The sequence below is a fragment of the Podarcis cretensis genome (genome assembly GCF_951804945.1).
Source record: "Podarcis cretensis genome assembly, chromosome: 17".
Lineage (NCBI taxonomy): Eukaryota > Metazoa > Chordata > Lepidosauria > Squamata > Lacertidae > Podarcis > Podarcis cretensis.
This window is the reverse complement of record NC_137187.1, coordinates 8,818,662-8,841,092: the sequence shown is the minus strand read 5'-3', so window position 1 is coordinate 8,841,092 and position 22,431 is coordinate 8,818,662. Positions and strand designations below refer to the sequence as shown.

Here is a 22,431-nt window from a genome sequence, read left to right as displayed (position 1 = left end):
CTGTTGGGGCAGGGATACATTTCCAAGATCCCCAAGCACAACCAATGTAACACAAATGTCAAAAAGTAGGTATTTTAGTCTGCTACATCAACAAAATACCAACCTATAATAAAACTAGTTGCTTCTGTGACACATTTTAAAGGTTGTATTTTAAGGTTAACGAAAGTGGCAAAAACTACACCCACCCTTTTTGTATGAAATAAGTAAGCTAGGGAACACTGGGGCAGTTTTTGAGGAGGGCTTTCTCCCTTTCCCCAGCAGTTATTCCTTGGGAACAGCGGCATTGCTAGAAATTAGTCCACAGCCTCAAATCTTTTTCAGAGTTTTTCTGGGTGGGTAATGGAGCTGAAGAAACTGAATTGAGCAGGGTGATCTTTGTTACTGGGTAATGTATAAATTTGAGGAATAAATTAAGATTAACTATAGATGATGGGGTATATGTAGGGAAACCAAAATCATTTGGAATGAAATCAGTTGGGAAATTAATTGGGGGTAAATACACTGAAGAGGAATGATTTGGGATCATCTGGGCTGGGGTGCATGTTAATTAAATAATTTATATGGGGTGATTTGGATGGGAAATTAGTTGGCTTGCCTTCTGCGGCATTTAAATTGCAATTTGCGTCTATACAAATAATTTAGCATATGCTAATGTGTGCCTATGGACCAGTGCCCTCAATCTTTTTAAGTACCCAGCAATGTGCTTGCTTGGGAACATTTGCTTTTCTTTTCCCTTTGTTATAAGCTGGTGAATGCACGTTTTCTTTCTCCTGTGAACAGATGTAGTATTAAAAATTCACATTATCAGGATTTTCATTTCTTTGCCAAAACATAAACTCCATTAAAAACAGATAAAAGACTGACAGGGAAATTAAACTGAAGGGTGATATAATTAACAGCACAAAAACACTTAAAACTGAAAATAGTGCAGGTCTATACCTTTCACAGCAGATTCTCTCACACACCAGCATCACAAAAACTAGGAATAGTCGGTTCGTGGCACGCTGCTTAATTGAGATTTGGAGTACATCTCCAGGTATTACTCTCAGAATAAATGACTGGGAAAGATCTGTCTGAGGTCCCCAGGTAGAGACTCGACTGTACAAGGCAAGGTGAAGTATTGACTTAACTTCTATGCAACGCTTCAGGGTTTATATGAATCTTGAGTCTTCCAAACGTAGTATCAGAGGCCTCAGTGGCTTGAGTTCCATGTATTCTTTCACCTGGATGTGTGATGTGCCCAGTGGTCTTTATGAGTGAGTACTTAGCCCTCTCTGTACCCCAGCACATTGTAGGGGTCACTTGGAAGGCCAATTTAACTGGACATCTAAATGCCTCACCTAATCGTAAGGATAAAAATAATAGCCCAATGGATTGTTAGCTGCCACTATCTGCTGAATTTAGTACTGTACGACTCTACCATAGCTTAGCTAAAAGGTCAAAGCAAGGATGCGAACTGAGATGCTATAGGAGGCTGTTCATAGTCCCTTTTGATCAGATCTTATCAATTGTACTTTAAATAATTTGATTTCTTAACAAAACATACAGAATTCACTATTGCAGTCTATTTAAATAAATAATAGGAAATTGTTTTAACTTCTGGAATTTCCCTAAGAACTGACATAGGCTGATGACTTGTCTTACATGCTACAGCACTAGCTGAGCCTAAAATCAGCAATCTCTCTACCTTCCTGGCAGATGAGCAGCATCAGACTGAAGAACTCACTAGCTGCAATTGAAGACATAGGATCTGATTATGCATTTATAGAACTTTGCCTATGAAATTGACACAGTGGCCTAAACTGTGTTGGAATGTTGGCTTGTGTGAAACAAAAGTCAACCCTCACTGCCTACTCAGGAACATAGAAGGCAGGAAAAAACACTGGGGTCTTGGAAAGCAATGAAAGGTGGTCCTTCATCTTCCTATCTGTGATCTTTTACCCTCTGTTTTTCAGAATGCATTTCTAGGTACCTTGTGGAGAAAAGGGATGTAAACAATTTGCAATATACATATGGAGCAATTCAGCCATATTCCTGACCAAGCAACGTTGTTACTCCAGGAATCAACAATAGCACCTTTCTTTTAACAAACAGTAAATGCTAACAAAAGTACTGTAACTGATATGTTTCTAGTTGCAACCCAAATTGTTGGCCTGATGTATTTGTACCATATCAAGATAATGAAGATGTGGTGCCAAAAAGAGCACTCTGGTTAAGCACAGTCTTAAACTACAGGCTACAGAGTTAAACTGTCAGATCCAAAGTGCAGAGAAATTTTTTCAGAAGCCACAAGCTGCTGACAAATAACAAAGACATGGCTTAAAGCACTAACCAAGGTTATCAAGTCTAGCAGGACAGAACTAGAAAATTTTCTCTAAGGAATGGCCAAAACTGACTAATTTAATGGTGTCATTAAAAAACATTTACAGTGGTGCCCCGCAAGACGAACGCCTCGCAAGACGGAAAACCCGCTAGATGAAAGGGTTTTCCATTTTGGAGGCGCTTCGCTAAACGAATTTCTCTATGGGGTTGCTTCGCAAGACGAAAAAATCTTGCGAGTTCCCGCGGTTTTTTTTCGCTTTCCCCCCCCCTTTCCTAAGCCGCTAAGCCGCTTATCAGCTGTTCCGCTGATAAGCCGCCTCTCAGCTGATTGCTAAAAGCCGTTAATAGCGCTAATAGCGCTAATCCGCTAATCCGTCAATGGGCTTGCTTCGCAAGACGAAAAAACCGCTAGACGAAGAGAATCGCGGAACGGATTAATTTCGTCTTGCGAGGCACCACTGTATTTTATCATTTCATCTGCTCTAATTGCATGGGTCCCAGGTGCTCAGCTCCACACCCTTGCTGTAGAGGATTTTGGTGGGAGCTGGAGTAACACCCTAAAGGGCAAGGGAAAGAAATGCTGCCTTAAATAATCTTGGTTCCATATGGACTCCATGTAATTTCTGTTCCTGTACTCGATTTGAGCATGATTTGAGCTTGAGAACCTTTTGTAAGCTGCTTATGAAAGTCTTTCAGAGCGGTAAAGTGGGATATAAGTATTGTAAATAATTATTTTTTTAAAAAAAATTATTCTGATGAGAAAAGTCATCAGGGATTCACATAATTTGCAGACTCAAAACTCTTCTTTCCATAATAATTCTAGCAAGCTACTGTGTCATTCTCACGTAAATAAAAAACCACCCCTCATTTCTATTCCCCATGAGTCTCAAATGACTTCCTTTTTTGCTTGCAAGTGAATAAAGAGAGATGAGAAAATTAACTATATTCCTAACATTTCATTCAGTACTCTGTCTTTTACAGCCTCAAAATGTGAGACTCTCTCAGGAAAGACAGTGACATCATGATCAACCACCAAAATAGAAATATAGATTTTAGCTTTTCATCCCTTGCTATAACTCCTGAGCCCCTTTAAACAGATATGGAAAACTGCAGACTTCATTTAATTTCCATCAGCATATTTGGTCATGTAAACTTTTAGACATGCTACTTTCTCTTTAATTCTACAAATGATCATCAGTTCCTTTCTGTATATAAGTTGTAAAGGATTGAAATGGTTTATAGTAAATGATGTAAATATATAGAAAAATGATATCGGTAGCACTACAGTTCAATCAAAATACATTAACTGCAAGTTAGTTGTAGAGTGCCGTAAGGAAGGAAGTACAACAAGCAACTTTATGAAATTTTATGAAATAAATAATATTTATAACATTTGGTCCTCGCTAAGTACTACAATGAAATCTGTAAACATGCTGTGTACATTTGTGCTGTTTTATAGTAGAAAAACTAAGGAGTAGTTTAAGAGACTGATTACACACAGTAAGGTAACAAGAACCCAAATACTTCTCACCTGTAAGTACAGCTTTTGCAGAGGGATCTGCAAGATCCAAGGCCGACTTCCCATCTGTGTTTCGAATATTTGGATCAGCTCCATGCTGCAGTAGCACTGTGCAAAGAAGGAGGAAAGCTCTGAAAACCGACTTGCAGAATGAATACATTGGCCATAAATAGTCCCAGTAACCATATAATATATTACACACACACAAACACAAGGCCACAATCAAGAGAGCATCTCCCCCTCCATTTTTGCATTTCAAATGACTTCGAAACATGTTTCAAAAGTATCTTATCCAGGGAGAGGAGGGGGCAGTTGTTGCTCAAAGAAAAAAAGCAGTCTCATTTGGCCCAGGGAGTTAGCCCTGCAGTTCCTGAACATCAAGTATAATTGTCTTACATAGATTTGCAGTGCCATCTTATACATGTCTACTCAGATGCAAGTCTCATTGAGTTAAACAGGCCCAGCTACCAGAAAAGAGCCCACAGAATTGCATCCCTAGTTATATTTTTTCCAGAAGGCTAGCAAGCTACAAAGACTTACCAGACAATTATTAGACTGTAAATCTGCACAGGCTATACAGTACATAGAATAGTGAGGTGGTAGCATAGCAGTAACAGCAAGTGGTCTGACTCTGGATTACTAATAATGCTGACTTTTGTTCAGCTCAGTTTTTCATATATTAGCTATTACATTCCTATACAGATGAAAGCATGAAACTAAAGCAATAAACTGAAGTATTATGCAGTGTTTTACACTAGCAGGCAGCCATGTAAATTTCTTTTTCTTTCAAAAGGGATTCCAGATAATCAAGGATCATGCTCACTTTTCCTTTTTTTCTCCCTTATTCTTTAGGGTGAACAAATAATATAATTTATCTGACCAAAATCCTTCATTAAAAAAGAAAAAAGAAACTTGTTGATATAAACCAATACAAAAATACCTTAAAAGTGAAAAGAGACCTGAATACAAATGCATGCAGAAATAGAAAAAATAAAAGGAAAAATACAATGGGAAGGAAAACCTGAAAACAATTGAGAATTCAATACCGCATTCAACTATCACATATTTAAAAAGGGTGTGTGAGAGAGAGTCAATTCAGCTCTCAAGAAAGCCTCTCCACAAGTTTACCTGCAGGGGGTTTAGTGGGCTGTTCAATAGAGTTAAACTAACTGTTCAAACTAACTTAGTTGGTCTTTAAGGTGCTACTGGAAGGAATTTTTTTATTTTGTTTTGACTATGGCAGACCGACACGGCTACCTATCTGTAACTGTTCAATAGAGTTAACATAGAAAAAAACTTATACCATGTCAAATAAAAAAAATATGTTTTTAATGAACACTTAAGGACTCTCCATTTATGTGTCAGATATTCTGATCTTTCGCTATCCACTCCTCTCAGGAAGGAGATGATTTGGACTTCCAACAGGAGGCCACTAACAATCTAGCTGCAGAATAAACACAAGAGGTTTATGCTCGATGGGCAAGTTGGTCTGGGGATAATACCTGTGAGCTGATAATGGAGATAGAATCAGAATCCTTCATCAAAAAACAAAGAACCAAGGAAGTTGATGAACAGCCAAAGCAAAGATTGTATCAGTTCAGTTCTCTGTATATTTCATAATAGTTTGCTGAAAAATATAGAGAAACTGATGTAAAGAGGCCTTTTCAGACATTCTGTAGCACCTGAATATTTTTGCTTTGGTATCAACATTATTGTTACAAAATACTGTATTTACTCGACTCTAATGCTCAACTTTTTGGGCCAAATTAAGTTGCAAAAATTGATGTGCGCATTAGAATTGATGACACATTTACATTCGCCAGCAAATACTTTTTTTGGTTTCAAGGTTCTGAAAACTGAGGTGTGCATTAGATTCGATGGCGCATTAGACTTGAGTAAATACAATAGTAACTATAGGCCCATAAGATATGACGCTATTTAAAACCACTGGGGGGAAAAGACATATTTTTGGAAAGATGCACTTACCAATACACACGTCTATCTTGCCTTTGATAGCAGCTTCATGCAGAGGAGTATAGTTCCAGTTGTCTCTGGCATTTGGATCTGCACCCTGACACAGCAGCAGGCTGACTACCTCAGCATGACCGAATGAACAGGCATTATGAAGAGGTATCAATCCGCCATCGTCACGAGCATGGACATTGGCTCCTGTCTGCAATAAGTGTTCCACTACATCCTTTCTTCCAAAACCTGCAAAAATATGTAATTTAAGAAAAACCATTAAAATGCTGAAATATACGGAATTTAGAACAAACAAATATACATATAGTCCACCTAGTACATTGTGCAAACTAAGACTTAGATTGCATTCATGAATATGGCATACTAAAAAGGTAAAGGTAAAGGTACCCCTGCCCGTACGGGCCAGTCTTGACAGACTCTGGGGTTGTGCGCCCATCTCACTTAAGAGGCCAGGGGCCAGCGCTGTCCGGAGACACTTCCGGGTCACGTGGCCAGCGTGACATCACTGCTCTGGCCAGAGCCAGAGCCAGAGCCAGAGCCGCACACGGAAACGCCATTTACCTTCCCGCTAGTAAGCAGTCCCTATTTATCTACTTGCACCCGGAGGTGCTTTCGAACTGCTAGGTTGGCAGGCGCTGGGACCGAACGACGGGAGCCCACCCCGCCGCAGGGATTCGAACCACCGACCTTTCGATCGGTAAGCCCTAGGCGCTGAGGCTTTTACCCACAGCGCCACCGGCATACTATTTTCTTGCTAATTTCATGTAGTTTAGGGTAGCTCCTTCCTACCTGTTTGTACCAACAGAGGACCAAATCACAACAGTAAATACATTTTTGCATTGGCATCTGTGTATTTGGTGGTGGTTTTCAAGAAGTAACCACAGGGAGTCCCAATCTGGACTAGGATCACACAACATGTGGATGCAGATTCAAGCCTTTCCTCTATTGAAACAGCCCCAATGAAATCCCTGATGAAACTGCCATTTTAGCAAGTTCTCCTTCCTATCAGTCTAAACAACAAAAAAGTTATCAATGGTATAAGAGCACTGAAAAAGTCCTGTTCTAAGGCACACCTTTGGGTCATATGAGTACCGTATTTTTCGCTCTATAACACGCACCTGACCATAACACGCACATCGTTTTTAGAGGAGGAAAACAAGGGAAAAAACATTCTGAATGAAACAGTGGATGAATCATTTTTATGCTTCATGCTGTGGCCACAGACATGTGATCTGATGGTGAATTTGGGGTGACCCAATGCAAAAATCCTGAGAATCCCTGTGGAACCATGTTTTGTAACCACGTTTTTGCACCATTGCAGCCCCAGGCAACAGTGGGTGTGTGAGTTTGGGGGGGCAGGCTGTAGCCATGGACATGCTATGTGCTCTGATGGTGAATTTGGGCTGACCCAATGCAAAGATCCTGAGGATCCATGTGGATCCATGTTTTGTAACCACGTTTTTGCACCATTGCAGCCCCAGGCAACAGCGGGTGCGTGATTTTGGGGGGGCAGGCTGTAGCCATGGACATGCTATGTGCTCTTATGGTGAATTTGGGCTGACCCAATGCAAAGATCCTGAGGATCCATGTGGATCCATGCTTTTCAACCACATTTTAAGTGGGGAGGGAAGGAAAAACACAGAAGGGACAAGGAGCAGGAGAGGGGTGTGCAGAGAAGCAGCTGGCTAAGAATGCAGGAGAGGGGTAGGGAGGAAAGGAAGGCAAAAGTTTTCCCTCACCTACCCACCCAAGCCAGCCAGCTCGCTCTCGCTCTCTCTCTCTCTCTCTCTCTCTCCTGCATGTTTTCAGCTTTCCCCTCTGCTTGCCTGGAGGGGAGGGGCTTTCCCTGCTCTTTGTTCCGTTTGAGCAAACACAGCAAGGAAACAGAGATGGGTGGGCAGTAAGACCCTGAGGCAGAATGCCGGAAAGCAGCCGCTTCCTCTTTTCAAGTTTCCCTTCTAGGAGACTCGAGATTTGATTTTTGTCTGCTTTTTTTGCCTCCCCTTGCACTATTTGGCTCCAGGGACCACACATTCGCTCAATAACACGCACAGACATTTCCCCTTCCTTTTTAGGAGAAAAAATCTGCGTGTTATAGAAGGAAAAATACGGTAATTATTTTAGTGCAGGTGAGGACAAGCACAGAACTGAACAGCTTGAAATAATAATAATATTTTTTATTTATACCCCGCCCTCCCCAGCCAAGGCCGGGCTCAGGGCGGCTAACAAGCAATAATAAAAACAAGTTGAATGAATACAACTTAAAAACAAAATTAAAATGCAACATTAAAATATTGAAAAATTAAAATATTAAAATGTAGCCTCATCGCAGGAGAAAGGAGAAGAAAAAAGAAAGAGGGGGACGGAATCAAATTGGCTCCAAGCCAAAGGCCAGGCGGAACAACTCTGTCTTACAGGCCCTGTGGAAAGAAAGCAGATCCTGCAGGGCCCTGGTCTCATGAGGCAGAGCGTTCCACCAGGCCAGAGCCAGTGTTGAAAAGGCCCTGGCTCTGGTTGAAGCTAATCTAACTTCCTTAGGGCCCAGGACCACTAGGGTGTTGCTATTTATGGACCTTGAGGCTCTCCGTGGGGCATACCGGGAGAGGCGGTCCCATAGGTACGAGGGTCCTAGGCCGTGCCATAAGGCTAACAATGCTCAAGAAAATGAGGCAGCAAACACAAAATCCCTGCTTAAGAGCCCAGTAAAATGCTTAATATATTTGCTTCTCTATTTCTATAGCAAAACTCTTCTGCAGATGGCACAGTTCTTTTGGTATTCTCCAATGGGATCCAGGTGACTTATTGACCACGGCGCTGGTAAATTGCGTCAGCCTGCCATACCCAACCGAACTTCATGATGAGACTTGCACCTTCTTTTTTACTTTGAGTATGCCCAGTGTTTTTTTTCTGAGGCTGAGGACTCTTTGTATCTGAGATTATGAGCAAGCAGCACCACTTACTGCATAATCTCAGCCTGAGTACAAAACCATAATTTTAAATCAATAGTTCTTACACTAGAATATTTAACCCAAAAAAAACCTATGAGATATGTGGAGTACTAGTGTTCTCTTCTCACAGTTCACCACTTAAAAAAAAAGTGGATAAAGAGACCCCTTTATTTCCAGTCTCATCTCTTGAAGGTTTTTCATTCAGCAATAGCTCCAGTTGCTATTATGTGCACTTGTAATCTGACTTCATCATTTCTGAACACAATTGACTAAGGATGGGTATTGTAACCCAAACGAGACAGCGCTAACGGCTTTAATAATGGCACTTTTACTTGTCTCTATTTCTACAACATCCCAAAATGAAATGTGCCTACTCTGTAGTTATGAGCTCCACATTTCTCTGCCTTCAGGGTTGAAACCCCAGAACATATACCAAACAAACTTTTAACTGCCAAGAGCACAGGATTACAGTACTAGTACTGGATTTGACTAAGATTTTTATTTGCTAATTGTCCTAGTCCAGAAGCTCTTGGTGGCTTACGATGCCATTTATGTAGACTGTGGAAAGAATGCAGATTGGTAAGAATATTTGTACTTGGTGTTGCATTTGATTAAAATCAAGCTTCCTAGAGCCAATAATGATTTTTTTGCATAGGGTAACAAGGCCTAGGGTTCATAGTCTGGGTGCCCAATGCTGTATTTTGAGTCAACCTGTAATTTTAGTGTATCAGACATGTTCAACTTTCTTAGTTATTGGTCAATGAAGCCATATATTTCAAACTGCCCAAAAGTTACTGATTGGGATTGTCTGGTTTTGGCACCGGCATATAAAGGAGACAAACAAATTTCCAGTTTTATTCCTTTGGTACCCAACTATCATGTTTTTCATAATACTGCACTGGTTTTGATGGTGCACTGAAAAAAAATGTTTAAGTCATCCACCGAGGCCCCCACTCATTTTCAAAGGGTCCATGGCAAGTTTGAAAACTGCTGTCCTAGACAAAGGTGTAAACAAAATAATTTTTAAATAATAACTGCAAATAGTGAGTAAAATTGTACCTATATAGAAAAAATAAGTAATGCAAGCAAAAATATGAATTTGATTTGGGAAAAACACATTATCACATATAACCTAATAAACAGCAGTTTCCAATTCTTGTCAAGATTGTCTGTGAGTTGCAAGACAGAAGGTGACAACAAGGATGCCTTTCAGGAATTCTTAAATTTCATAACTAGTGTGGGATTAGGGCCACCTATGTTTGGGAGAAACCTACTTGAAAGAAGGAATATCTATTTTTGGAAAAGAAAAACTTGCTTACTCCTCATATTGTTCAGCTGCTAGAGTGAGCTACAAGAAGTTTTGTTCAGAGAAAAGGAAAAAGAAAAATTGGCCCACCAGAAGACAGTCATCTGTGTAGTGCGGGAGACACTACACCCCCCCCAAACTCTTCTTCCAATTGCTCAGGGCATGCTTCCCTCCCCCCATTCTATCTCACAGCCACCCCCATGAGGTAGAATAAGCTGAGAAGGCCAGCCAGTGAGCCTCATGGCTAAGTAGAGATTTGAACATATGTCTGTACCAGGGATGGGGAACTTCTAATCTATGAGGTGGATGCAGTCACATGTTTAATCTCAACCAGCCTCTAAGCATTTCTAGGGAGCCACTTCCTTCCAGAAAGGGCCAGCGTATAAAGCAACCAATTGAGTGCTGCTACTGGAAAGGGCTCCAAGATTCCCCCCTCACCTGTCTTTCCTGCTCTAACAGAAGTATTAATTCATAGTGTCTTCACTCCCGCCTCTCTCTAGGAGTGGTAGTTAGATTGTTTAGGCCAGGCATGGCCAAACTTGGCCCTCCAGATATTTTGGGACTACAACTCACATCATCCCTAGCTAACAGGACCAGTGATCAGGGATGATGGGAATTGTAGTCCGAAAACATCTGGTTTGGCTATGCCTGGTTTAGGCCATTCACTTGATCCCCACCTGAGAACCTAAGCAAAACCCCAGCATCATCTTCCAGCCATTACAATATATGAACCTATGATAGTTATAAGAGAATAGAATACAGTTAATTACCTGACTAATAGTTGTGTGCAGCCCCCAAATTGATGTTTTTCTGTGGGTCAGTTGCCCTTGATACTAAAAAAGGCTCCATGAACTTGGCACAGAAAAACACCCTAGGAAATCCCAAGCTGAGCTCCTTAAGGTCAGACACATCCTATTTGTCAGCTCAACAAATCTAATAAATACCAATGGGATTTGCATCAATTTTTTCATGTAACCCTTTTAAACCAACTTTCTGAACACTTTCTTCAGTTGACATAAATCCTTTAAAACCGTGGGTATTAAAGTAAACATTTTATATGAAGTAAACACCAGATACTGGTCTGATGTCCTCTTGAATCTAAAAGCTACATAAATATGGATTGTATCTAATGTTAAGTCATATTCAGGCTAGACCCTTTGAAATTAATGTACACAACCAATTTAGGTCCATTCATCTCAGTGGATCTACTCTGGGTACCACTGAGTTGTATACACCTGCCATGTATGATCTTCCTGAGATTCCTGCGTTGCAGGGGTTGGACTAGATAACCCTCAGAGCCCCTTCCAATTGCAGTACAGATGTGGACTTGTCCTTTTAGTGTGACTTTCAGGAAAAATCCTAAAGTCCTCAGCTCTAACTAACATACACAATACTTTTGAGAAAAGAGAAGCATTAGTTCTATACTTATTAGGGCCTCTTCACTCATTACATGGCAACAAAAGCTGAAGTTTGCCAACAAGAACACACTAAATTAGGAGGTGCAGACGCTGCTGGTTCTCAGACAGTTCTCACAACTAGCCTATTTATTGAATTTCCATACCGCCCTATACCCGCAGGTCTCAGGGAGATTCACAGGATAAAATCAGAATATAAAACCACAAAGTAGATAATCATAATAAAAACAACAACCCAATAATCCCCCCTTCCACAATTAACTGCTCATGTGAACAAATCTGTTTTTCAGTGGTGGCCTTTTCATTTGTAGAATCCTCTCCTCACTGCATTCTAAAATGTAATGCTCATTTAGTGGGGGCGAGGTGGGACTTATTGTTCCTATTGTGTTGTAGGATAAGCGTTTTAGGAATTTTGTGTTGCACATCATTTGCTAGATTTTTGGCTTTAAATTTATTTATTTCTTAGTTTATCTTGTTAAGTCACTTTGAGACTTTTTTGCTACAAATAAAGTAACATGCAAACTCTCCCTCCATATTCCGCAAACTCAATAAACCACACTGTACTTTTGTAGACAAGAGCAGCAATCTCACACAAGTTTATCACGCCAACACTAAACTGGCCACACAGAGTGGGTAACTCATGGTAGCAGTTATCTGCAGAGAAAAATAGCAAATTCCAATTCACAACAACTTATACCAGTCTAAGGTATCATAAAAACCTCAACCACAGAATGCAGTGGTAGCCAACGTGGGGCCCTCCAGATGTTTTGGGACTACAACCTCCATCATCCCTGACCAATGGCAAAGCGGGCTGGGGCTGATGGGAACTGGAGTCCAGCAATATCTTGAGGATAACACATTCACTACTCCTCTGCTAAAACCTGTACCAACAGGATACAAGTGCTTGCCTCATCAACATTTTACGGTATACACCTGAAATATTAATAGCAGTAATGTTGCAATATGTGAAGTGGTCCTTAGAAGCAACTGATGCTTCACCTTAAATTGACATCAAGGGCCTATGGGCCTCTAGTCTACACCCTTGTCCTTTAAGAGGTGGCGAATGAAGAACTTAAAAAGCTCATGACCATTCACCTCTCCAGGGTGGCTTAGTTATAGCAGGCCCACAGTCAGAGAACTTTCAAGGCCTTCTTGTCTTCCCTCATCACCCCTGCTGTGAGTCCAATATTAGCAGAGAGAGAGAGAGAACAGATGGGCATTCCTTCTGGGCAGCTAAGTAATCACCAATTCTGCTTGCTATTCTTTTGGGGGGGGGGTCTGGACAGAGAAGCTCTTACCTGAAAGGATTTGTTCCTCCCCGCTGGACTGCCCAAACAGAGCAAGAGGAGGCAGCAGCAACTCCTCAGCTTGCTTACTTACTGATATCCTAGGCCCCATCCTCCAGAGACTGCCACCCACAGAAAAGGGGAAAGTGAGTGAAAAAGAGCAGGGGGGTGGATGGCTGCCCCAGGGAGGCAGCAACCACCACCTCCTACCCCTTGGTTCAGTTGCACATTTCCCCCCAGTAGGGAAGTGGGAATCTGTCAGAGGGCCCGATCCTCCCAATCGGGCAGCCCAGAGAGAAAGGGCCAAGTAGGCAGAGGCTGCTCCTGGAAAGGGCAACTACCGCTCCATGCCCCTTCCCTTGCTGCCCTGTGTGGGACACACACACATACAGGATAGGTGTGTGATTTCGGCGCAGCCCTCGGACTCTGGGCCAGAGGAGTTGTTGATCCAGCCACTACAGGCAGAGTGGACCACAACAAGCAGGGTGGAGGCCCACCCACCCAGCAGCAGGAAGCCAGCTGCCAGGGTGTCAAATTATAAACAGACAAGTTTTCTGCCCTCTCCGCCTCTGATCTGTGCAGAAGGAGCATCCCTACTGTATTTTAATATTTGGCTGGAAGCCACCCAGAGTGGCTGGGGAAGCCCAGCCAGATGGGTGGGGTATACATAAATTATTATTATTATTATTATTATTATTATTTAAAAAAGTAAAGAGCCTTTCTGCCTCTTCTGCAACCATGTTCAACCTCGTACAGATCCTGGGGAAGTGGAATATTGGGGTGCAAAAGCAATAACAAACCTAGACAGCATCTTAAAAAGCAGAAACATCACCTTGCCAACAAAGGTCTGTATAGCTAAAGCTATGGTTTTCCCAGTAGTGATGTATGGAAGTGAAAGCTGGATCATAAAGAAGGCTGATCGCTGAAGAATGGATGCTTTTGAATTATGGTGCTGGAGGAGACTCTTGTGAGTCCCATGGACTGCAAGAAGACCAAACCTCTCCATTCTGAAGGAAATCAGGCCTGAGTGCTCACTGGAAGGACAGATCGTGAAGCTGAGGCTCCAATACTTTGGCCACCTCATGAGAAGAGAAGACTCCCTGGAAAAGACCCTGATGTTGGGAAAGATGGAGGGCACAAGGAGAAGGGGACGACAGAGGACGAGATGGTGGGACAGTGTTCTCGAAGCTACCAGCATGAGTTTGACCAAACTGCGGGAGGCAGTGGAAGACAGGAGTGCCTGGCGTGCTCTGGTCCACGGGGTCTTGAAGAGTCGGACACGACTAAACAACAACAACGACATTCCCTTCCCCGATTAAGCACACTTAAGCATTGCAAGGGGGCCGTTCCCCGCAAGCACCAGAGGAGCCTCTCGGGGCAACGCGCCCCAGGCAGCTGCCCGGCTCGGCTCGGCTCGGCCCGCCCCCGCCCCCCCCGGCGGCCCCTCACCTGCCGCGAAGTGCAAGGGGGTGGATTTCCTCCCCGCCATATCCTTGGCGTTGACGTTGGTGGCATCCACCAGGCGCCGGACGCGGGTCACGTCCCCATTGCGACAGGCCTCCAGCAGCTCCCGGAAAGTGCCGCTTCCCAGGGGCGCGGGGGGCGGCTGCAGAGGCGGGGCGGGCGGCTCGGGGCTCTCGGCGGCGGCGGCGGCCGGGCTGGAAGCGGCCGAGGACGACGACGACGGCGACGAGCCGGAGCTGCTGCTGCTGCTGCTTGTGCTGCTGTTGGCGGCGCTGCTGGCGCCCGAGCCCGGAGGGGGAGGAGGCCCGGCGGCCTCGCAGACGCTCTCCGGGGAGAAAGGCCTCTCCGCCGCCGCCGCCTCCCGGCCGCTGCTCCCGCGAGCCTCCCCCTCAGGTCCGGCTAGGCTGGGCCTCTGCTGAGGGGAAGCTCCGAGGGGGGAAAGGCTGGAGCTCGGCGGCGGCGGCGGTGACGCGGGAGTCGCGCCCGTGGGGGGGTGGTGATGCTGCTGCTGCTGGGAGCGACGCGACGACGATGCCGCCGCCATTTCCCAGCTCTTAAGAGCGGCCCGGTCCTGTCACTGCGGCAACGGCGACGGAGCGCCCGCCCTCGCTTCCGCCTCCTCGCAGCCAATCAGCGCCCAGGCTGGGGGGACGTGACGTCACGGGCCGAGATGGCTACGGAAGCGCGTAGGGAACTGGTTCCCTGCGCGGGGCCTAAAAGTCAGCCAGCTCTTTCTTGCCTGCTGACTTGGGAGTAAGCCCTGCAGAACGGGGGAGCTTACTTCCAAGGGAACAGACAGATAGGGCTTAAGACTCTCTTCTTTGTATTTTAGTGTTTTGTTGGAAGCCGCCCAGAGTGGCTGGGGGAACCCAGCCAGATGGGCGGGGTATCAATAATAATAATAATAATAATAATAATAATAATAATAATAAATTACTTTCCTACACACTTTGATGACTGCCGCTATCTATTTCACCTGTACTTAGCCAATTCTTTAGTTATGCAAAGTCTCCTTCTCATCAAAAAGGGGTTATCTGCTAGATTAAGGTCACCCAGCTGGTTTGCCCTCTTTTTATCAGCCACTTCTATAGGAAGGGCTATAAAATCAGAGGCCTGGAGGGGATGCCGGAAACCTATTTACAGTCCCAATTCCAAACTTAATTAATTTACAACAAGATAACTGCAATCTCAGCTTAGGCACATGCAATCTTGAGAGTCTTCCTGCCTGCTGGAATTCTTCTGCTTTTAAAGCTAGGCTTCTCTTTGTTCCTGTGGATGTTTACTATCCCAAGCTTCATTAGTTTGTGACCCAGAAATTCTGGATGCCAAAGTTTTGTGCTAGTTTTGTGCAGTTTTTGCTGCAAACCTCATTTTTGTGCTGCTCTCCGAAATGAGTAATTTACACTTGTTATAAGAAAAAACTGCTCCCTTTCCCTTTTGGGCTATTCCAGAGCCCAAATAGAGTCCTTAAGTGGGTTCCCTATCTGTACGAGAAAAATAACAAAGGCCAACCAGAAGTAAAGCGGCTAGTAAGCCTGATCTTTACTGAAGGAAAATAAACTGTTGCAGCAGGGTCCCCACTCACCAAAAGCAGGAGGGAGGGGAACCCTGAATAATGGGGCGCAAGCCCTTACATAGACTTGAAGTTGACCACCATGTAGCCCAAAACCATCCCCCCCCAAAAAAAATCATACATACATCACAGAAGGAGGTGGTATACAGCAAAAATCCTGTCTGCCAGGATACCTGATAATTGTCACTGGTTGCATTACCTGGGCAGTTTGGCCATTCTTTTGTGATGCTTAACACTTTTGTTCCTGACTCCAGGTCACAGGCTCAACCTATTCATACACAAATATGCCCTTAAGACAGGATTTACAATCAAAAAGACAATGGGAAGGCTTCCCCCATTGTAGAGGAATATTTGAGGTCATTGGGAGAGTCAAAATGGCTTCAGGATTACTCTCCCATACTATTTCAGACTCATGGTTCATATATTTAGATATGTGTGCATTAATGAATGAATAAAGGTAAAAATAAAGGACCCCTGGATGGTTTAGTCCAGTCAAATGCGACTATGGGGTTGCAGCGCTCATTTTGCTTTCAAGCCAGGGGGGGTCAGCGTTTGTCCATAGACAGCTTTCCGGGTCATGTGGCCAGGATGACTAAACTGCTTCTGGCACAGTGGAATACCATGATGGAAACCAGAGCGCATGGAAACGCTGTTTACCTTCCCGCTGCAGCGGTACCTATTTATCTTCTTGCACTGGTGTGCTTTCGAATTACTAGGTTGGCAGGAGCTGCAACAGAGCAACAGGAGCTCACTCCATCACGGGGATTCAAACCACCGACCTTCTGATCGGCAAGCCCAAGAGGCTCAGTGGTTTAGACCACAGCGCCACCCACGTCGCATTTATGAATATTCTATATTTGAGACCTTAAAATTCCTATAACACACTCAAACAGGGGTCACAAGGAAATGGCTAAACCTCCAACTGATTGCAAACTGATGCCAAAGTAGTGTGCTGGTTTGGTGCCATTTTGAGCTGTAAACCCCACTTTTTGCACTGCCCCAAAACTGAGTAATTGACATTCAAACCGGGGGCCGTCAGTATACCCCAAAACCCAACCTCGTCTGATTGACTGCAAACTGGTGCCAAAGTGGTGTGCTGGTTTGGTGCTGGTTTATGCCGCAAACCTCACTTTCTTCTTTTGCCAATTAATTTTTATTCATTTTTAAAATTTATAACACATCAGCACCAAATTAAAGCTAATTTAATACATTTCCCCCCCCAAAAAACTGGCTTCCCAGTCTCTTTCCCAGATATATCCATTTCTTCCCCTTTTTCATTCTGCTTATTTTACAGATTTATCTCTAATTAACATCCATTTCTTTAAAGCAAATTCCTCATGCCTCAGTTGTCCGTTTACCAACGCCTGCGTCTATATAAAACAAAATTATCTGAGACTGACTGACATTTACAGACTCACTCTGAGGCAGACAGCAGCATAACACAATATACTTGCTGCTCTAACAGTTAAAACTTAACAACAGTTGATAATTCAACTAACTGGGGGTGGGAAATGCCTCAGGCATATGACATAGCAGGATTCTGTGCTACAGCATTAACCCTTTGCATATTATTTTGGATGCACCATTTCCACATTTCGGAATAATAACTGGAGGAATCTCCACCTAAGGGGAGACTCTTTCAATCAGAATTCTTTAAGCCCTTGGTAGCTGAGGCAAGATGGATTCTAGAACTACCAGATGAGCAGCCAAAAGCCTTGGAAACAACAGAGGCAACTTCATCCAAAGTTGAATCAAGAGTTTCATTTGATTATGTTACTTAAAATGTGGCATTGTTATTCATATTAGGGATGGTGTTTGGTTTTACATGTGGAATTTGTGTTGTATTTCTTATGTTGGGCTGTAGCCAGCATTCTCTTTCAGATGAGCATTAATGTTGCCCAACAGAGGAATCCGACACATCGTTTGCAAGGGGAATTTTGTGAGATATAAAATATGGTCACCAGGGGGTGTTCTCTACTAGGGATGGGATGATCAGAGAATTCCAATGTGCTTTTGGTCTCACTGGAACTCAGAGGTTCCTTGCACCCTCTTCCATCCTGCTGTGTGCACTCTTTATGTGAAATACATGCTTTTCAATGCATACACCAGAAAGAAATTTGTATGCAACTTTTTACATTCAAAAAAAATGCTAGTGCACAGAAATACATTGCAAAATGTAGAGAAGCGGGGGGTTGTTTTCAGGAGCATAGGGTATAATTCTCTCCCCAAACTGCCCCCTGCCAAATTTGTCTTCTGGACAGCCCAGGACCTCCATACACACTGCCCAGGCTTGCACCCTGGGTAGGTCACTTTGGTCCTGCTAATGCAGCGATTTGACTTCACCTCCTGAGGCACACTCCATTGTCTCTGGAGACAGACATATGCCAACAACAACGATAAAGGTTCAACATCCAAAATGTACCCAAAAGGGGAGGGGGGAAATCACAAGATACATTTCAGCCTCACAGATTTCAGGCCTTCAATTTGGGTCGAAATGCAAAGTTGAAACCAACTGCAGCGATCTCTGATGATACAAATCTTCCTTTTATCTTGCTGTCAACAGCCAAGGCCAAAAGTTAATCACGTTACTCAGATAACCACATGGAGGCAGTCTTACTTCATTTACTAGTTAAGTTTATTCCACCTTACTCAGCCAAACCTTTTCCAACAGTAACTTTTTTTGAGCTACAGCTGCGTACACCCACAACCACCTTCAAAGCACATTCCCCCTCTCAAAGAATTCTGAGCACTGTCGCTGACTTCCCACAGACTTGCAATTCCCAGCAGCAACCCTTACCCAATACAGTGGTACCTCAGGTTACATACGCTTCAGGTTACATATGCTTCAGATTACAGACTCCACTAACCCAGAAATAGTACCTCGGGTTAAGAACTTTGCTTCAGGATGAGAACAGAAATCGGGCTCCGCCGGCGTGGCAGCAGCAGGAGGCCCCATTAGCTAAAGTGGTGCTTCAGGTTAAGAACAGTTTCAGATTAAGAACGGGCCTCCGGAACGAATTAAGTACTTAACCCAAGGTACCACTGTACTGTTAAAACTTTGTTAAGGGAGAGGTTTTCAGACTTTCTACCTCCGGGGAACTCTTTCCACATTAGCTTGTCTGCTGAGCACATCTGTCAGTGCGTTACAGATTGTCCTAGGGCATATTTGGGAGGGAGGGAGGAAAAAGCATGCTCTGCCCATGCAGGGCACCGGCCAGGATTCTTGGAACACACTGTTACGGTAAAATCTGGGTGCGAGGCTACTCTGCCACCCAGCTTGTCGGACTAAGTCCGCGGGTCCCTGCGGAGGAAAATGAGCTCAGCCAGAGACAGGAGCAAGCTGCAGAAGATCCAAGTTTATTGCGCAACAGGTTCAAGGCGAGATTGAACAGTGAGAAAGGGGTGACATGAACTTTTGAAACTTCCCTCCATGTCCCAGAATACAGTGCAAAATACATCCCAGTTACATCATGAATACATTAAGAAGAGGTTGGGTTACACAGATTACATCATGAATACATTAAGAGGTTGGGTTACACGGATTAACATATGGAGGAGGGAGGGGGAATATGCAGAGTTGGAGATATGCGCAGATAAACACTTCCTGAGTACCGGTGATGAGAAGACAATGGTCCAAATATGTATAGTCTGCCACCTGGCATTGCCCGGAGGAAAGGCTTGGCAGAGTGATTTGACAGGATTAGGGTCTTGACACCTTGCTTGAGGGATTATGGAGGACAGGGGAGGTGTCATGGAGTCCTAGAGAAATTGAGCAAATTGGCACGTTGAGTTTCTATGAATTTTATAGATTTTAGACCCTTTTGACATTGACAATTGGAAATAAATGGATATATTGTAGTGAAGAAGAAGGTAAAGAAGACATGCCCCCCCTTCCGTATCAACACGATGAACCAAAAGCGACCCCCTGACACGCCAAACATTGCAGAAGTTCAGTGGAAGCAGGCGTGTTATCCTTCAAGAAAGCATGCCTGTCAATAGTGATCTTCTCTTTGAATATCATCTAATAAGCCTTGCAAGGTTCCCCGGCACATTACAATGGCACCTCGGGTTAAGAACTTAATTCGTTCCGAAGGTCCGTTCTTAACCTGAAACTGTTCTTAACCTGAGGAACCACTTTAGTTAATGGGGCCTCCCACTGCTGCCGCATGACTTCTGTTCTCATCCTGAAGCAAAGTTTTTAACCCTGTGATAGGAATTTTGAGGTCTTAGATACATGGTAATGTTTATAAGGGACGCGGGTGGCGCTGTGGGTAAAACCTCAGCGCCTAGGACTTGCCGATTGTATGGTCGGCGGTTCGAATCCCTGCGGCGGGGTGAGCTCCCGTCGTTCGGTCCCAGCTCCTGCCCACCTAGCAGTTCGAAAGCACCCCTAAGTGCAAGTAGATAAATAGGTACCGCTTTATAGCGGGAAGGTAAACGGCGTTCCGTGTGCTGCGCTGGCTCACCAGATGCAGCTTGTCACGCTGGCCACGTGACCCGGAAGTGTCTCCGGACAGCGCTGGCCCCCGGCCTCTTAAGCGAGATGGGCGCGCAACCTCAGAGTCGGTCACGACTGGCCCGTACGGGCAGGGGTACCTTTACCTTTAATGTTCATAAGTGTACCAACCAAGCACATACATAGATCAGCACAGGAATACCGACCTGAAACCATTTTGATTCCCAAACTGACCAAATGTTCTCCCTGCAAGGAGGGGGGGGGTCAGGGAGCCTTCCCACTGTCTCAGGAATTGAGTAATCAGCATTTTAATGGGTGACAGACTATCAGGAAAGGCAATCAGGAAAGGCAATCAGATAACCTGGGGAGAAAAGGAAATACAACAATTTCTGTTTTAGACTGCCTTTTCTGTGATGTAGGTATGATGTATCTGGGGGGTGGTCTTAGGTTACACCCCTTCTGTGATGTATGCATGATGTTTCTGGGGGTGGTCTTGATCTTTGTTGTTGTTGTTTAGTTGTTTAGTCGTGTCCGACTCTTCATGACCCCATGGATCTACAGGGTAGCAATCTCAAAAATCTTTATAAGGCCTTGCACACCATTGTTCTGGGTTCCTCCTCCTTTCCTGTGAGTGAGGGGAGCACCCTGTTGCAACAGATCAATAAATATCAGGCTTACTAGCTGCTTTGCTTCTCAATATTCTCTGGTTGGCCTCTGTTATTTTCTCCCACCAATAGGGAACCTAATGTAAGGACTCTATATGGGCTCTTGGATACCCCATAAGGGAAAAGGGCAACTTTTGTTTACAACAACCCGTGGTACTATTTTTGGGTTAGTGGAGTCTGTAACCTGAAGCATCTGTAACCTGAAGCGTCTGTAACCTGAGGTACCACTGGACAGTGATACCTCGGGTTAAGTACTTAATTCGTTCCGGTGGTCCGTTCTTAACCTGAAACTGTTCTTAACCTGAAGCACCACTTTAGCTAATGGGGCCTCCCGCTGCTGCAGCGCCGCCGGAGCACAATTTCTGTTCTCATCCTGAAGCAAAGTTGTTAACATGAAGCACTATTTCTGGCTTAGCAGAATGTGTAACCTGAAGCATCGGTAACCTGAGGTTCCACTGTACTGGAAAACAGTACTCTCATACCCTCTAAGTGTCCCTATTTTCCAGGGACAGTCCCAGAATTACGAAACCCACCCCGACTTCTGATTTGATCCTGGAATGTCCCCATTTCCCCCGCCAGCAGTGGGCCCAGGGAAGATGGGCTGGCGCTCGTCTCAAGCGGCAGTGGCAGTGTCGGCTAAAAGGGAGCATCCCATTGCCTCTCCATGGCCACTGCTCCTTGCCTCCCTCCCTTGGGCAGTTCAAAGCAGCCACTGGAGTGCAGGTGAGGAGGATGAGAGTCTGTCACTGCCAAGGCTCAGCCCCTCTTGACTCAATAGCTCTGGGGGGTAGGCAGAGGGCAGGGCTGCCCCGGATGGGAAGAAAGAGGGAACAGAGCAGAGTTCAATGGGATTTCCCAAAGTGTGGCACCTAGCAGCTCTCTACTCAAGTACCCTCTCCCTGGAAATCTAGTCAAATACAGTGGTACCTCGGGTTACACACGCTTCAGGTTACAGACGCCGCTAACCCAGAAATAGTACCTTGGGTTAAGAACTTTACCTCAGGATAAGAACAGAAATCGCGCAGCTGGAGGCCCCATTAGCTAACGTGGTGCACCAGGTTAAGAACAGTTTCAGGTTAAGAACGGACCTCCAGGACGAATTAAGTTCTTAACCCGAGGTACCACTGTACTCGCTTACACTTAGAAGACCATCCAGAGCCGATGTGGGCCTAAGCTTGAATATTTGTATTTATTACTTATTTACCATATTTATATCCCATCTCGTCTCCCAAGGAGCTCAAGGCAGCACACATGGTTCTGTTTTCCCCCATTTTATCCTCACAATGACCCTGTGAGCTACGTTAAGGCTGAGAAACTGTGCCTGGCCTAAAGTCACCCTGCGAGTTTCACAGCTGACAGGTTCCACTCTCCTGCTCCGAATGGATTTTTGTACTAGTGGGGAGGCTGGACTGTTTGTGGATAAGGAAGGCGACTGCAGCCGCCTCACCCAGCAGTTCTTCTTCACAGTGCTATGCCCCTCTGGATCTGCAGCCC

The 22,431-nt window shown here is 44.4% G+C and overlaps 1 protein-coding gene across 1 annotated transcript in view; it reads right to left on the bottom strand.

Moving 5' to 3' along the window:
- Positions 1 to 14,832, bottom strand: part of TNKS (tankyrase) — an 83,177-nt gene extending 68,345 nt beyond the window's left edge. Inside the window, exons 1-3 of the mRNA XM_079959183.1 lie at positions 14,229 to 14,832; positions 5,828 to 6,052; positions 3,854 to 3,949 (exon numbers count right to left, since the gene is read on the bottom strand). Coding sequence (XP_079815309.1) covers positions 3,854 to 3,949; positions 5,828 to 6,052; positions 14,229 to 14,787 — 880 coding nt within the window. The 5' untranslated portion in view covers positions 14,788 to 14,832. The remainder of the gene's footprint in view (positions 1 to 3,853; positions 3,950 to 5,827; positions 6,053 to 14,228) is intronic.
- Between the last annotated feature and the right edge of the window lie 7,599 nt (positions 14,833 to 22,431).